The following is a 16,888-nucleotide window of genomic DNA, read 5'->3' as shown; positions in this document are numbered from 1 at the left end:
AGTCATGAAAATGAACCTGTAAAACAGAAGATTTCAAAACAACACAGACTGTATCTGGGTGATCCTGTGAGTTGTGAACTCTCCCTGCCCATCCCCTGCGTGTGTGTGACAATCACTGTGGTTCCAGCCCTGCAGCGACAGAGGAAGGTGACTGGCCCTGCGGCAGGAGCTCTGGCTGGGAGCCCCAGTGAGATCTAACCCCACAGATTGTACAAACCCTCCCTGCCGCTGCGGAGCTTCCAGCTTCTCCCAACCCCCCAAACCTCAGTAATTAATGCTGGGTCCGGCCACCTCCACGTCTGCCTGTCCCCAGCCCGGCTGGTAATTCTGCCCCTGCCCAGCCCCACATCTGCCCCTCAGGGCCCCTCTGCTCCCCCTGCAGCTCCAGGGGTTCTTCACCCTCCTCCCCCTCCCATCCCTGGTGCTGCAGGGAGGGGGAAGGAGCTTCCAGGGATCATAGAGATGAAGTGCCTGGGTGGATAGGAGTCCTCCAGGGTCATAGAGACTAGGGTGTGTGAGGCTAGAGAGGGTCCCCAGTGTCTCAGGGACCCAGTCTGAGCCGGGATCGTGGCCCTACCCAGAGCCAGGGGCGGATTCTGCCCCCAGGGACAGAGGCCGGCGGGAAAGTGAAGATCGGGGCCTGGTCACCAGCATCGAAAAATGTCACCTGCCCCCGGTCACAGTCTAGACACACCCGGATCCTGCTGGGGACCCGGCGCAGGGGCAGGGGGGTTTCAGGGGAGGTGAGAGCCTGGAACTGATCCCACAACTGCCGCACAGCCCAGATCCCCTCCTCAGGGCTAGGGCTGATCCATCCCTTCCTCTTCACAGACTTTCTGGCCACCCCCACAGCCCAGCATCGCCCATCCCCCACCTCCACCTCCCAGCAATGTCTCCCCGAGGTGAATCCCTCACAGCCCAGCACACAGCGCTCAGTGTCAAATCTCTCATTGTTGTCGGGCAGATCCTGCCGTGTGTCTGTCCCTCTCACACTTTTCCCATCCTCAGACAGGACGAGGTTGGGATGAGCCGTGTCTGGATCCAGAGTCACATTTGCTGGGGAGAGAGAATCAGAGCGTTAGGGGCAGAGCTCAGCCCTGGGGGAGGGTTTGATGGTGTCAGTGACAGAATCTGCCCCGCCTGGAGCGTGAATCAGGAAATCTCCTTCCTCCAGGATTTACCCGGCAGCTCTGAGATGGCAGCAAAGTGCTGGGGAGAGTCACTGTCTGGCAGAGACGAGTCACAGAGTGAAAGTATCAGCTGGGCCAAGCCTGGGACTTGGAATCTTTCCCCCCTGCCCCGACCTCTCCCCACGGAGGGACCTAGAGACTCTTGGGGCCCTGGCAGATTGTACAACTCAGTGAACATTGACAGAGTCCCCCTCCCCCTCCCCAGCTTGAATCTCACTGTGTCCCTGCAGCCCCTGAGCTGGACTTTGTTTTGGGGCCTCCCTCCCGCTGGTATCCTGCCTGCTCTGAAATGTCAGTCCTCGGACAGCAACGGGCCAAACAGGAGCAGGATTGAACATGCCCAGAACTGCACTACTCAGCAGCAGTTGCAACACAAAAGTACATGAGCATGAGGGAGGGGTTAACACAGGGGAAGGGCTTCTAGTTGAATGAGGAAGAAGCGAAGTGTGGGGGGAGCTGTGGAGTAGGTGGCTGGTGGAAAGAAAGAGAGGGCCATGCTAGTGCTGGGAGACTAAAGTGATGTCCTGTTTAATGGGGATAGGAGAATTCTGGTATCATGGTAGCTGGAGAGAAGAGAAAAGAGACAAGATCCCAGGTTCCAGAGCCTGTCTGTACTGGTTTTATTCTGCTGCATCCTAGTTTAGCAGCCTGATCAGAGGAGCTCCCTGGATCTGTATATTGGAGCCAGGAGAGCATCTGTCTGTGATCAAGGCTCTGTTCCCCTACTTGAGATTAGAGCAAGGATCACCCACAGACACACTCCCTGCTCACCAAATCTATATGAGGTCACTGCAGAGCTACTGGCTTCCTCCATAGAGGAGATGAAGGAAGAAACAGAGCAGCATTGGAGATAGGCCATCAGAACATGGAGAGAAAAACTCCCCCTGGGCTAGAGGTTGTGGAGCTGCATTTCCCACTGGCTCTGTCCAATGAGCGGAAGCTGTTCTCACAAATCTCTGTCGGGTGCAGAGCCCATGTAGGCAGTAGAGAGGCAGGAAGAGTAGATGCAATATGATACAGATCATTGTGGTGTGCTAGGACACAATCACAGCCCTGCCTCACCTCATGATGTGCTGTGAAATGCAGGATGCTAGGGAATGAACTAACACGGCCACTGCCACATTCAAGGAAAAAGAGGAACATTGTCTCCTGGGAATTTACATTGATAAAATACTATCATTAATTACCTTCTTCTATAGGTGCCACGTGTCTTCTCCACCCTAAAACCAAGCACATCATTAGAGATGAGAGCTGATCTCAAGAAGTATTTCATGATTCAATATTGTACAAACTATTACAATGAGGGGAAAATAAAGTGATAAGTTTTCCAGCAGTATCCTGTCATATAAATCATCAGAAGCTCCACTGACCTGCATGAGTCTCTCTCTCCCAGGGTGTATCTTCACTGCAGAGTTAGCCCAGGATCTTACCTGGCTGCTGCCCCTAAGCTGTTTATTGCTCAAGCAGAAAAACTCTGACTCAAGTTTGCTGCTCCTTTAAATTCAGACTCGCTGGCAAGACTTTGGGTATAGGCTACAGTCCAGGTTCCACTTTATTTCAGGTTGGTTACCTGGGTACTTTGCAGTGTGGATGAAGGCTAATCATCTCAGATGCCGATAGTCCTCCAGTGCTTTCCCACGGTTCCTCCAGGGCCATATTTTCTTGGTCACTACCTATGTTCTTCTTCTATACCAGAAGCCACCTTCCAATGTATAGACCCTGGTGATCTATACATTGGACCATTACATGTGGTCTGCTACAATTCTACTGCACTTCCAGAGTGCTTCTGGTGCGAGCTCAGTAATACCCATTATTTGCAGAGGGATGAACTCAAAATCAGCTGTTGCAGAAGGATATCTCCAAGAAGCTGGCAGAGAAGGGAATTTACCAGAGGGAATCGCAGTGTAGGGAGAAAATCAAATCCCTCCAGACTACATAAAAGCCAGGATCACATCCCCCGAGTCTGACAACTCACTGGGAATGTGCCCTTTCTACAAGGAGCTGGACCAGGCGCCTGGCAGTGCCCCAAGCAGAGAGCCCACTTTCCCTCTAGATGAGCTTTGGACTACGGATGGTGCTGATGGTTGATCAGGCGTAGCAGGACCAGAGGAGCAAGAGCAAATGCTACATGCTTTGTAGCATAGCCAGAATGACCTGAAGCCTGAGTCCCAGTACCTCTTCGGGGAGCAGATGGAGAATGGCCCAGGAAGGATGGAGAAGAGGGGCCAGCATTGCAGCAGCTGGGTAAGATGCAAGCTGCCAGATTTGTTATTGTTCTGGGGAATATTAACAATGTTTGTAACCAATCTCATTACTGACATAGGGATGTTGTGTGCTGGGGGTGGGGCTGGTCAGCTTTGATAACAAAACTTCACCTGAGGTCAGAAGAAACCTCCATTTTCTCTCTTCCTCCTTTCTTACCCGCTCCTCCCTGGTCACATGGATTCCAAGTGTGTATGCAGGCAGGGGAAATAAACACGAAACCAGTGCTGTGTTCTGGCACACTCTGCTGCAGGCATGCAAAGCAGTACAAGCAGTGCTTGGAAATGTAGGGAAATGGGCAGCAGAAGCATATATCTGCATGATCTCCTCAGCAAGTCATGCCACCGCCTTCCCAGAGTGACAAGCTGCTTCTGAAATGTCCTGCACCTTGTCTTATGCCCTACATCTGCCTTCTGGTTGTGAAATGAGAGTTGCATTAACTCCAACAGCTGGAGCACCTCCTCATTCCGAGTTGGATCCATGCCTTGCCCCTGGCTGGAACAGGGCTGCAGGCAGATGTGTGGTGTTTGCCAGGCCAGAAGTGGTTACTATTCTGAGCTGATGGGCTAAGATCACTTCTGCACAGAGCCCAGGAAGAACAGACAAGTTCTCTCACAATACACTGAGAAAGAATTCATAACGCAGTGTGGTGCTAAGTACCATGGGACATCCCGCTAGAAGTCCTAGCGCCTCACACAGGTGTGAACAGCACCACTGGGGACAAAGCAACACGGGCATGACTTGGGTAGGGCTTTGCAGTGGGGACACTCACACCTGGGCAACACTGACCCAGTTGCTTAGACCCGGGTGCAAATTCCCAGGACTAACTCCGCAGTGAAGACATTCCTCTAGTGACTGCACATTTGAAAGACTTTTCTATTATAAGAAGTCCCATTACCTATGTAACTATTAACACGTATGGTCACAGGTTCCCGTGATTTAGGTTAGATTTTAGGAAAATCTCTCTTACTATAAGGGTAATTAAGCAGTGGAACAGGCTTCCAGGGCAGGTTGTGGAATCCCTGGCACTGGAGGTTTTTAAGAACACGTTGGACAAACAGCTGTCAGGGATGGTCTAAGTTTACTTGGTCCTGCCTCAGTGCAGGGGGCTGGAGTCGATGACTTCTCAAAGTTCCTTCTAACCCTCTATTTGTATGCTTCCATGTATAGGAGTAGTTCCATTGAATTCAATGGGTTCTACTCAGACACATAAAACACATGAAATCTAGAAAAATAATATATATACATTTTTTTTAAAATGGCCTTTTTCAGAAAAATATGGTTTATAGATTTTTTTGTTTGTTTGTTGGCAAAAGATTGTCAGTATTATGAACATTTTTTAAATATTTTATATGGGGCTTTTTAAAATCAAATACATTCTGTGAAATATCTTTTTATTAATTTATAAAGTTTTTAATTTTAATAAATAAACAGTGTTGATCAGAATTTTTAAAAAATCAAAATATCCCCAACCAAACAAATAGATCCATTTCAAACAGTTGAAAACTTTCATGAAATTTTAAAATATTTTGCAAAGCTAGTTTTCTATGTTACTCTAAGTTCATGACTTTACAGAGTCAGAGACTTAATCATTATTTGAAAAGATTTACAATTGTGAAGAAAAGTTAAATTACAAATATGTATACTTAGATAAAATGATTTGGCTATTTGCTGTTTCTCTGATTAGTAGAAACAAATCTATTGAGAGAGACTCATGTCTTACCGCAAAAGTGAAAAGGTTCATTTCCCCCTTCTTTTATATATTACATGTTTTTATTACATTTGGTTGTCATTGTGAAGGTAAAGAATGAGTGATTATTTCTATTCAAATCCCTATTTTATTTATATGACATTTATCTCTTCTGTCTCATTTCTCAGTACGGTCAGTACTAAAGTTAAGACTGAGAGCTCATTTCGATTTAAACCTCTTTCTTTTAATTCTTTCTTGCATTTTTCCAAATTATCTTTTGGTGTGAAAATTATCAGTCTTAGCCTTACCCCACATTAAAGAAAGAAATCAAGACGTGTGCACGCACACAAACAAACCAAAACCCCCACCTGATCAAGATACAGTTATGTAGAAAGTTGTAGTTGTGGAAAGAGAGGAATGGAGACTTACCAAATGCTGCCATAAGTTTCCCTTTAAAAATATGGAAATAAATATTAATGATTATTGAGAGCTTCCTTCTGCATTAATACACAAGAAAGGACTGAAATTCAAGGGGTTGTGGAGGGCTGTGTTTGAGTTATGTGGAAGTCGGGCAGAAAGATTTGACAATCAATTATATTTTGGCTCTCATGACTCAAAAAAAGCTTAGTTTGAAAGCTGGAAATTAGCTCTGAATTTCTTTCCTGTCTGCGCAAAAACGAAGCATTTATTAACTGTGTTTCCACAGTGGCACTTTTGATAGGGCTCATCCACATAGTGTCAAACCTCAGGTATAACTTTCTTCTTTTACAAGCTAGAGTTCTTTTGTACTAAGTTGTCAGTATTAAGGTAAAGATGCGAGCTTACTTTAGTTCATCCCTGATACTCAGAGAGATCACTGCAACACAAAACTCAGTTTTTGTTCATTAAAACAGTCCATATTACATTTTGCTTTGAAAGTCCTCAGGTTTGTCTTTCCCTAATTTCTTTTAAAAAGTTACTCTCAAAATGAAAAAACAACAAGAGTTCTGTAGCACTTGAAAGCTTATGCCTGAAGAAATTAAATTTGTTAGTCTTTAATGCCTGTAGAAATTAAATTTGTTAGTCTTTAAAGTGCTATAGAACTCTCGTTTTTGCTGTATACAGACTAACACAGCTACCCCTCTGGAACTTTTCTAAAAATGAAACAACTCCAGAAATTAAAGAAACAAATCACCCATATGAGGTATCACAACATTGTATAAAAATGTTCTCATCAGAGGGCAGAGAATCAGACTTACCATTTTCTGCATTGTGTTTCCCATTAAAGAAAGAAAGAAAAAAAATTTTGTTAGAAGTTTCCCTTTATTTCATTTTATCTTCAATATGACATTAAGGCTGAGAGATTATTTTTATTAAACCTCCTCTTCAGGAGGTCAGACTAGAGACTCCAGTCCTCCCTTCAGCTATTAAATTCTGTGAATCAAAATGATCCATTTTTCAAATTACCTTTTGGTGTCACATTCATGCAGTTTATTCTTTTCCCAAATTTTATAAAATTACATTAAACAAACAACCCCCACTGCTCAAAAAAAGAGGAAAAAAGAAGAAAAAAATTAAAAGGGAACAACTCCACAACAATGAAACAAATTCCCTCATTAGGGTCCAATTTTGTACAAAATATTTCTGGTTGGAGGAAGGATAACGACACTTAACAATTTCTATATCTCGTTTGCATAAAAATTATTATATTTTTGTTAGACGTTTCCCTTTTCTTATGATGTATTTCTCTTTATCATCAGTACGACAGTGAAAGCTGAGAGATACCAAACTTGTCCTCAGAATGCCAGATTAGAGGATCCAGTGGTTCCTTCTGTCTTAAACTCAGTGACTCTATGCCATTATTGCTTATCAATTTCTCAAATTAGCTTTTGGTGGGAAATTTATCCAATTTAGTCTTTCCCCACATTTTATAAAGTTACAATAATACTCCCCTAAAAAAAGAATAATAGTTAAAAGCAAGAAAGCAAACAATAAAAAGAGGTTTAATATGGCCACAAAATTCTAAAAGTTAGAATTAAAAGCAAACAAACTCTACAATAATTAAACAAGCTCCCACATGAGCATTTGGTACGAAAATTTCTTGTCAGAGGAAGGTTAATCACACTTACCAATTTCTATATCTCGTTTGCCTAAAAAATAAAACAGAAATACACATATTGTTTGTTAGGTGTTTCCCTTTTCTTATGTTTTATTTCCTTATATCATCAACATGACAGTGAAGGCTGAGAGAAATCAACCGCTTCTTCAGGACATCAGACGATAGAGGATCCAATGATCCCTTCTGGTTTTATACTCTGTGACTCAAATTAGATTTTGGTGTGAAATCTATCCAGTTTTGAGTCTCCCCACATTTTTTCAAGTGACACTAACCCCGCAACCAAAGAAACAGTAATAATGAAAAGCAAGCACACAAACAAACAAAAAACAGGTTAAATCTTGCAACAACATTTTAAAAGTGGAATTTAAAAGCAAACAATTTCACACCAATTAAACAAACTCCCACATGAGGATCCAATTTGGTACAAAAGAAATTCTTGTCAGAGGAAAGGTAATGACACTTACCAATTTCTTTATCTCGTTTGCCTAAAAATTAAACAGAAATACACATATTGTGTTAGGTGTTTTCCTTTTCTTATGTTTAATTTCTCTTTATCATAAGTACGACAGTAAAGACTGAGAGATTATTTTTATTCAATCTCTTCTTAAGGAGGTCAAACTAGAGGATCTGGTCATTTCTTCTAGTCTTAAACTCTATTGCTTAAAAGTTTTTCAAATAAGTTTTTGTTGTGAACTGAAAATTCTTCCAGTTTCATCTTTCCCCACATTTTATAAAGGTACATTTAAAAAGCAACCCCCTCAATCTGCCAAAATACTACTATTATTACTACTAAAGCAAAAAAACCAACAATAAAAGTTTTCATATTGTAAAGATTTTAAAAGTTCAATTTTAAAACAAACACCTCCACCACAATTAAACAAACTCCCACATGAGGATCCAAATCGGTACTAAAAGTAACTTGTCAGAGGAAGGATAATGCCACTTACTTATTTCTTGATCTCGTTTGTCTAAAATTTAAAGAGAAATAAATACATATTTTTGGTAAGCGTTGATAAATGTTTTATTTCTCTTTATCATCAATAAAACAGTAAAGATTGAGAGATTATTTCTATTCAATCTCCTCTTAAGGAGGTCAACCTAGAGGATCCGGTCATCCTGTCTGGCCTTAAACTCTTTGACTCTATGACTCTATTTCATATTAATTTTTTCAAATTAGCTTTTGGTGTGAACTGAAATTCAACCAGTTTCGCCTATCCCCACATTTTAAAAAAGTTACATTAAAAACAAATGCCCACACTGCACCATAATAATAAATAATAATAATAATAATAATAATAATAAAGCAAGAAAAGAAACAAAAAAAAAGGTTTCATATTGCAACTATTTTAAAAGTTCAATTTAAATACAAACACCTCCACCATGTTTAAACAAATTCCCACATGAGGATCCAAATTGGTACAAAAAGTAACTTGTCAGAGGAAGGATAATGACACTTACTTATTTCTTGATCTCGTTTGTCTAAAAATTGGAGAGAAATAAATACATCTTTTTGTTAGAGATTTCCATTTTCTTATGTTTTATTTCTCTTTATCATCAGTGTGACAATGAAGATTCAGAGATTATATCTATTCAATCTCCTCTTCAGGAAGTTAGACTGGAGGATCCGGTCATCCCTTCTGGTCTTAAACTCTGTGACTCTGTGACTCTATTGCTTATTCATTTTTCTAATTAGCTTTTTGTGTGAAATTCATCCAGTTTAGTTTTTCCCCAAGTTTTATATAGTCATATTAAAAAAACACGCCCCACAAAGAAAGAATGATAATAAACAACAAGTAAGGAAAAAAACAAAAGGTTTAATAATGCAAAAAAAAAAATTTAAATGTAAAAGCGAACAACTTCACAACAACTGAACAAACTGCCTTAATGGTGTATACCACTTTAAATCCAAGCTCTTTGGACTTCACACGGCGCTTTCCAGCCACTGTTGGACAGAGTGCCCACATACATCCTACGCAGCCACCTACATAGACGATATCATCATCTACAGTGAGAGCCGGGCCAAGCATATGAAGCATGTTGCTGCGGTATTACGAGCTCTCAAAGAGGCAGGTTAGATGGCCAAGCCATGCCGCCTGGCCAACCAAGAAGTCACTTACCTAGGGTATGCTGTGCAGGGGAAGGGCAGACAGTGCAGTTACAATCTTTCTTGAAAGAACTCCAATCTCTAGTCCTGCCCTGTCCCTTCCACAAAGAAGCAAGTCCGGCGGTTTTCTGGGATTAGCGGGATACTATCCACCATTCATCCCAAACTTCACTGCCAGAGCTGCCCCTTTGACAGGCTGGTTAAAGACACTGCACCCAAAAAGGTCCATTGGACTAAAAACCGTGACAAGGCATTTAGGGCACTAAAAGACTCATTGACCCAGCAGCCAGGAGAATTCCAATCAGACTTCTAAACGTCCTTTATTCTCCAAAGAGATGTGTCTGATATCAGACTCCAGAATTTGGAGGAAGAGAACGCTCTGTTCTCTATTTCAGCAGGAAGCTGTTCCCACAGGAGGTAGCCTAATTGAACGACAGGAAGGAGGCCCCGAAGGTGAAATGAGCCGTTGACGCCCTAAGCAATTACCTGTAGGGATACCCCTTCCACCTAGTAACTGACCATGCCCCACTCCACTGGCTGAACTCAATTACACACCATAACCCAGGTAATATGCAGCGGTATCTCTCAATGCAGCCATGTAGCTTTCAGCCGGCACATCATTCAGGCACAGAAAACAAATATGCTAACTTCTTATCACAGGATGGAGGGGACATGAACTGGCCCCAGGACACCACAGCCCAAAGTCTGAGGGGGTCGTATACAAACTTACTCTTGGCCTGAAGGGTGAAAGGATGGTACTGGGCCCAGGTATCCCTGACCCTCCAGCCCTGCAGATCAGTCTCCAACTGGAGAAAGAGGTGAAAAGGGAGTAATCCAGCTCAGAAGGAAGAGGCTGAGGAGGACAGACCTACCCTGAAGGGTCCTGACAAGAACATAAGAACGGCCATATTGGGTCAGACCATTGATCCATCTAACCCAGTATCCTGTCTTCCGACAGTGGTCAGAGAAGCCTTCCAACAAGGCTGCCAGAGAAGTCTCCCCAAGGACTGACTGTACGCTTAGCCTGGTTGGGGCTGATGCTTTGATTGCCTTTTCTTTTTCTTTTCATCTTATCTTGGACTGGAAGCTGGAGGAGAACAGCAGAGGTAGGAAGTGATGCAGGGAGGGCGACTCAGAGGACCACTTTGGGGACCAGACATTGTTGACCCTCCTCTTGGGTCAGGGCCAGGTGGAGTGGACGGGCCTGGGCTCCCCTACCACTGCCTGACTCCCTGCTCCTCTGATTAAAAAAAGAGGACCTGGACGGCAAGACCTGCCCACTGGGAGGGGGCACTAAGTGTGCTAACCACTAGGTCACCTAACCCAGCAATGACTCAATTACACTCCCACGTAAGGATCCAATTTCATACAAAAATGACTTATCAGAGGAAGGACAATGACACTTGCCAATGTCTAGATCTCATTTCCCTACAGAATAAACAGAAATACATATCAAAGTTTATGAGTTTTCCTTCCCTTCTGTGTTGTTTCTCTTTATCATCAATACAAAAGTTCAGGCAGGGTGATTATTTCTATTCAGCTTCTTTTCTATTGCTTCTTCCCACACCCCAAATAACATTGTGCTGTGAAGTTTATCTAATTTAGACTTACTCCAATTTTTATAAAACTGGACTCTGTCAAAGGGCCACACCCCATCACAGACGGGAAAAGACGAAAACTCCTCTGGGCTCAAGTGGTATTAACCAGGCGTTGCTGCAGGACCTGCTCCACTCGGAGGACATGATCTTGAAAGGGAGAGTTTGTCACAGGAAGGGGGTGGCAGGCAGGAGGAAGGCTGCTGGAACTCAGAGGTAGGTGATTCTTGCAACAGACCCGCTGGTAGGAAGATAACTTGTGAATGTTTGTTACTCAAAAGGGCCCTTCCAACCAGGTCCAAGCTGACTACAGCAGGGAGTGGTTGAAAATAAACCCTGTCCTGGGGTCCAGCTGTCCAGACTCCCTCAGCACATTCTTCAGGGATAAACGCACCTCACCGAGCGTTCACAGCGACACTCAAAGAGCGCTGTCAGAACAGTCGGGTGTTAGTTACCTGGACACAGCTGCCTAGGAAGCCCTCACATTGTCACCGAGAATGGAAGGTTACAGCACAGACTGTTCTGGTCAGCCCAGAGCCCAGCCAAACTGTAGTGAACCTCACTGTTCTAGCTCTGTCTGTCTCTCTGTCTGTCTGACCCCCTTGGTCAGACCCCAGGAGAAAGCCACGACTGCTTCCATCAGCCACCACCTATCCCCCACCTCACACCTCTACGATCCTTTGCTCTTGAGCTAGGGGATGTTGCTCAGCTTCCCTGCTCAGGTGTGGGGAAATCCATCTGCCTCTGGGTCATTGGTTGCTGGGTGCCAATGTCCAGCTGACTGGAGTTGCCATGGTCTTCTCAGGTGCTCCATCGATATAGGGACTAAGGCCCAGACAGCCAGGCAGCACCTGCACTTATGTCTCCTAGCCTGCTCTGGGAGCAAACAGTCCTTTCACCTCTACTAACAATGCCGCATATAGGGTAAACTGAGGCACACATGTGCTTGATAAACATATTACAGAACATTCCCACTGCAGCACACCTTCATTAACAAGCCAGACCTCTGTAGGTTCTTGTGAAAAACTCTGAGATTGAGGTCTCGTCTGCACTGAAAACTTGGCATAGCCACTTCTCTCAGGTGCGTGAAAAATCCATAACTCTGAGACACGTGCCTCTGCTGAGCTCATTCCCTCATTAGAAGGACTTTAGGGGAAAGGGTCTCTGGAAACACCCAAACAGCCCCTAAAAGATTCAGCCGATCACACACACACCAACCTCTTCCCCCCGCCCACCCCGACACACACACAAAAATAAAAATAAAACAAAGAAACAACCAAGTCTAGATACAAATGTGTAACTATCATCAAAAACTGTATTTGTGGAAAAAGGAAAATTGAAACTTACCCACTTCTTCAGTGAGTTTCCCTTAAAAAATAAAGAAATAAACAAATTATTCTCATCTCGTGCTTCATGGGAGTTAGAACACGACATGCTATAGTAACAAAATTCATTAGGAGCATAGAGGGACATGTCCCATTTATTTGGAAATTAGGCAGATATTCTTTATGGATTAAGTGAACAGAGGCATGGACAGGGATGTCTGAGTTATGTAAAAGTTGATATGACTTTTTTCCCCCCTGACTGAAGAACAAATGTGTCATTTACTGATTTACCACAGGGTGTTTCTATAGGGCCCATCACTGTAATGTCAAGGTGCACTACACTTCATTAGCAAAAAAGAGATTTGAAGTACACATATGGGAGCCTAGGCTTTGCAAAACCTTGTCTCAAGTGGGACCAGAGACAGACAGCTGTAACCCCCTGAGAAGTGGGAAAGAGGGGGAGATGGAGGACCAAGGAGAACACAGCTGTGTCTGCTATGATCTGATTGTCTGCTTCACTTTCTATTCTCTCTCCCCACACACTTCTGCCCCCACCCTCTATCAATAAATACACATCTGTTCTTCTTCTTTATTTGGAATAGATCAGCAGGTCACACATTCTTTTTATGTTCAATTCCTAAATTGCCCTTATTCATTTATTAGAATAAAACCTTCATGTCCAGTGTATTTCTCCCTCTGATAGTTACCTTTCATTTTAAAGAGATAAACAGTGAGACCAATGAAACCAAACAAAACCATCAGGATCACAATCAGAGCCACCATCCAGGGATTCACCCTCGGGAAAAAGGGATCTGAAAAACAAAACACCCAGGACTTTCCTTAGTTTGGAAGCGGTGACTGAAAGCAGATGTTTTTATTTCATACAAATACATAGATAGTGCCCAGCAGGATTTGTGCGAGACAAGAGTGAAAGAATGCCCGTGTATGTACGACACAAAAGACTAGAAAGTGATGTTACAAATGGTTCCAACCAACACAGCTTTAACACTGATTTATCCTTGAAAAAACAGGCCTGGATTGACGCATTGCTATTCAGAGGGCCATTGACTTCAGGGCCAAATAATCTGCTCATAAAACCCCATTGAGTTCAATAGAGTTACACCAGCAAATAATTTGTCCCTTAGTGTTCAGCAACATTCAGACATTGCCTGATTAATTAGAATATTTTTGAAAAATCTGCCATTACCCTCAAATATTTAGAGAAATCATAATCACTATTCTTGAAGATATTTGTGCAGCAAAATAACTAATTTTCATTTGCTGGTCGTGTGTTCACAGTGATTCAGTCACAGACTTTAAGGTCAGAAGGGAACTATATGATCATCTACTCTGACTCTTGCAAAATGCAGGACACAGAACCTCACCCACCCACTCCTGTAATAGACCCCTAACCTATTACTGGAGTTATTGAAGTCCTCAGATCATGGTTTAAAGACTCCATGATGGATATAACCAGGATGGACTTTTCAAGTGTGTCTGAGGTCTTCTCTGCACGTGGTTTGTGCTCTGATTTAGTGAAACTGGGGCCAACCTCTTATGGAGTCATTTTTAAATTGGTTCAAGAGTTGACAACCTCTGTGGGTTCCACCAATTTATATAAATTACTGCACAAAACCTTAAATAATAAATCAGCTTAACAGTGCCCTGCCTCCATTTAGCTGAACTCTATAGGGAATAGACTGAATATAAAACTTATAGGGCACTCTGAACCTATATGAGTGTTCACCCAAGAAAGTGCCATTGATTAACTTAATAGTTAATAAGTGCAACTTTTGAGTATAGACCAGGGTAAATCGAATCCCTTTGTGGATCTGGACCAAAGTGACTTAAGGAACACAATTCCAATTTTAAGCCAGTAGAAACAACATAACATGATTTAGGTAAGATTTCACACAACAAGTAATGAAGAATGAGTTGGTGCAGCGACAAGATCACAAACAAGTCACAGTACAAAATTTACCACATTTAAATATATAATTAATATGAATTTAAGGTTGCAGGAACATCTTGTGTCAGTGCACTGAGTGAAAGTTTTTTCTAAAAAATGGTGGAAGTTTTGTGTGTGTGTTTGTGAGTGTGTGTGTTTGTGTGTGCACATGCACTGGAATATCAGGAAAGTAAGGCTTAATATTAAATTTACATGAAATACAAAATGTTCATAGTCTTAATACTCACCATTAAGGGAATCAGGCTGCCTAAACTGTGACCCCGTAAAGATACCAGTCTCCCATCTTCTTTGTTTGTATGTGGATTATGAAATACCCAGCACAGATGTTTCAGTTCTTTTCTTCCTATGTCACATTTTATTTCTAGCGATGGTGAGTTCAGGGTGGGATTTGAATGGTAACTGACCTGCTATATAAACTGCCGATTCCTTGTTTTGATTGAGAACGGTGTTTCTGATGCAACAGGACAAGTTTTGGTTTGACTGTTCTTTTATAACGATAGCAGTTTCTGTGTCAAACTGGTTGTTATCCCTTTGGGATTTTGTTTCAGAGAGTGATGGTAAATGTCGCCCATTGAGATCTTTCCACAGCACCTCAGGCTCTGGGTACCACCCAGCTGATCGACAAACCACCCGGATTCCACCATCCTGGTGACCCTCAACAGAGAGGAGAGGAGCAGAGCCTAGAGCTAAGGGGGAAATACAGAAAGGTGTTAATTCCATGAATTAATTTATAAATCATAAGGCATGAAGGAGAATTTGTGGATCCCTTACTCACACTAGAAAGCACTAATTCATATGAGTAGTCTCTAGAGGGGATAAACGGATACTGGAATCTCTGAAATCCCAGTGCTCATGGACACACAAAAATGTGAAGAAATATTTAAAATAATAGCACTGACTAAGTGGGAAATATTGTTCTCTCAACACAGGAGCAACTGAGTGCTCAGCACCTTTGGAGATATGACCCCTTCATTTAGATACCAGAATGGGATATGCACTTTTGGAAAATCTGACAGTAAGTGCATTGGATAGATAGATTTATTGTAAAAAAAAAAAAAAAAATCTAATTGGCTCCATGGTTACAGTGTCGAAGCAGCGTGGGAAAAAGATCAGTCTTGTCTAAGAGTGGTAAATGCATAACTCCCCACCACCATCATCACCATTATACAGTCTCAGCAAATAAGAAGGCTGCATCTGATTTTAACTACACCCCTACATAAAAACCAGTAGTGAACCAATCGGAAGGCCATAAAAGTCTGGCAATTCCACCTTAGCCACACATCCTAGAAATGACTGCAGAGCAGCTGGAAGGCCATATTTGTCCACAATTCCTTTCCCCCTTAACTAAGACCCCTTTTGGAGTCAATCAAGACATGGCAAGAAAGTGCCATCCTGAAAATGTTTTTAACAACATGTCGGGAAAGTTGTCAGCATATTTTCCCTGCTGTGAAAGTGGCTGTTTGCTGAAATTTAGATACACTCTGTTATTGTAAAATATTTCACAAGCAGGGAGTCACAGTTGTTGTAATAGGAAAGAATAAATCCTGCAGACCATGCAAAGATAAAACAGACACAAGCCACTGACCTGCTACCCACAGTTCCAATATGGTTTCTTCATAAAATGTATCATCTTGAACAAAACAGTTGTATTGTCCTTCATCAGACGGTCTGATATTGAGAATCCTCAAGGGAACATTTCCATCAGTGAGTCCATCTTTCGAAAGCTCTGTCCTTCCCCGATACTCTGGCATCTGCCCTTCGTACTGATCCTTCCCATCGTGATACAGGTGCACAAAGGATAAAAACTCAGACCTGAACCATCTCACCTCCATGTTTGCAGCGCTCATCCTGGGCGACAGGTGACAGGGCAACACAGTGTCCTGGCCAGGGATGGCGATGACAGGGTCACGGGGTCCAATCACTGCGAACTTGGCTGGAAAATGAATCAGGAAAAAAATAAAATAAGCTCAGAGGAAGGTGGGAATTGGATAGGAAAGACACATCCAACAGGTTCCATTTCCAAAAAGTTCTGGCAGAGGCAGACACCCGGCATGGAAAATTTCAGCCTGAATGCTTAAAAGAGAGAGCAGTGCTCATGTGCAGTGGGGGTGGGGCTGTGTTATAAGAACACTCAGCTGCAGTGCATGGCCCAGACACACAGCACTGAGAGGGGGTGTGGAGCTGATAACAGACAAGGGAGGTTCAGTCCATGGCACAGGCATACGGCGCTGACACGGGGTGGGAAGCTGAAGAGGGGTGCGTCAGTCCATGGCAGAGTCACATCAGAGAAACTGAGGCAGAGAACTGGGAATGGACGTGCTAGGTGTGTAGTTGAGACAAGCTTCCTATTCAACAGCCTGTTTTCCTAAGTGCACTTGAATTGACATGTTTACTGACACTGCTATGAAATTTGCTGGGCCTCATCAGGGCTGGGGGGGGGCCATATTTGGTGTTCTTTCATCAAGGTGCTCCTGAGACACAGCCCTATTGCTACAGCCAATTGTTGGACTAATATGGTTCAAGACGCCATATGATCAAGAGACCAAATAACTGAACTTAACCAAACGTGTTGCCTAAAGAGAAAAGAGTTCACTACGACAAGGAGGCACACATATCCTCTCTCCTGGAAGCTATTCTCATCTGGCAGCGTGCTCA

General features: G+C 43.0%; 1 protein-coding gene across 1 annotated transcript in view; it reads right to left on the bottom strand.

Moving 5' to 3' along the window:
* Nucleotides 1-541: 541 nt before the first annotated feature.
* Nucleotides 542-16,888, bottom strand: part of LOC137142114 (butyrophilin subfamily 1 member A1-like) — a 40,415-nt gene continuing 24,068 nt past the window's right edge. Inside the window, exons 6-12 of the mRNA XM_067531344.1 lie at nt 15,819-16,166; nt 14,638-14,919; nt 12,972-13,076; nt 12,287-12,307; nt 8,699-8,719; nt 2,378-2,410; nt 542-1,056 (exon numbers count right to left, since the gene is read on the bottom strand). Of these exons, the coding sequence (XP_067387445.1) occupies nt 542-1,056; nt 2,378-2,410; nt 8,699-8,719; nt 12,287-12,307; nt 12,972-13,076; nt 14,638-14,919; nt 15,819-16,166 (1,325 nt within the window). The remainder of the gene's footprint in view (nt 1,057-2,377; nt 2,411-8,698; nt 8,720-12,286; nt 12,308-12,971; nt 13,077-14,637; nt 14,920-15,818; nt 16,167-16,888) is intronic.

The sequence above is a fragment of the Emydura macquarii genome, unplaced genomic scaffold, assembly GCF_026122565.2.
Source record: "Emydura macquarii macquarii isolate MOO-44397 ecotype Brisbane River unplaced genomic scaffold, CSIRO-AGI_Emac_v2 contig_3150, whole genome shotgun sequence".
Lineage (NCBI taxonomy): Eukaryota > Metazoa > Chordata > Testudines > Chelidae > Emydura > Emydura macquarii.
The sequence above is the reverse complement of the archived record's forward strand: the minus strand, read 5'-3'. Positions and strand labels throughout refer to the sequence as shown.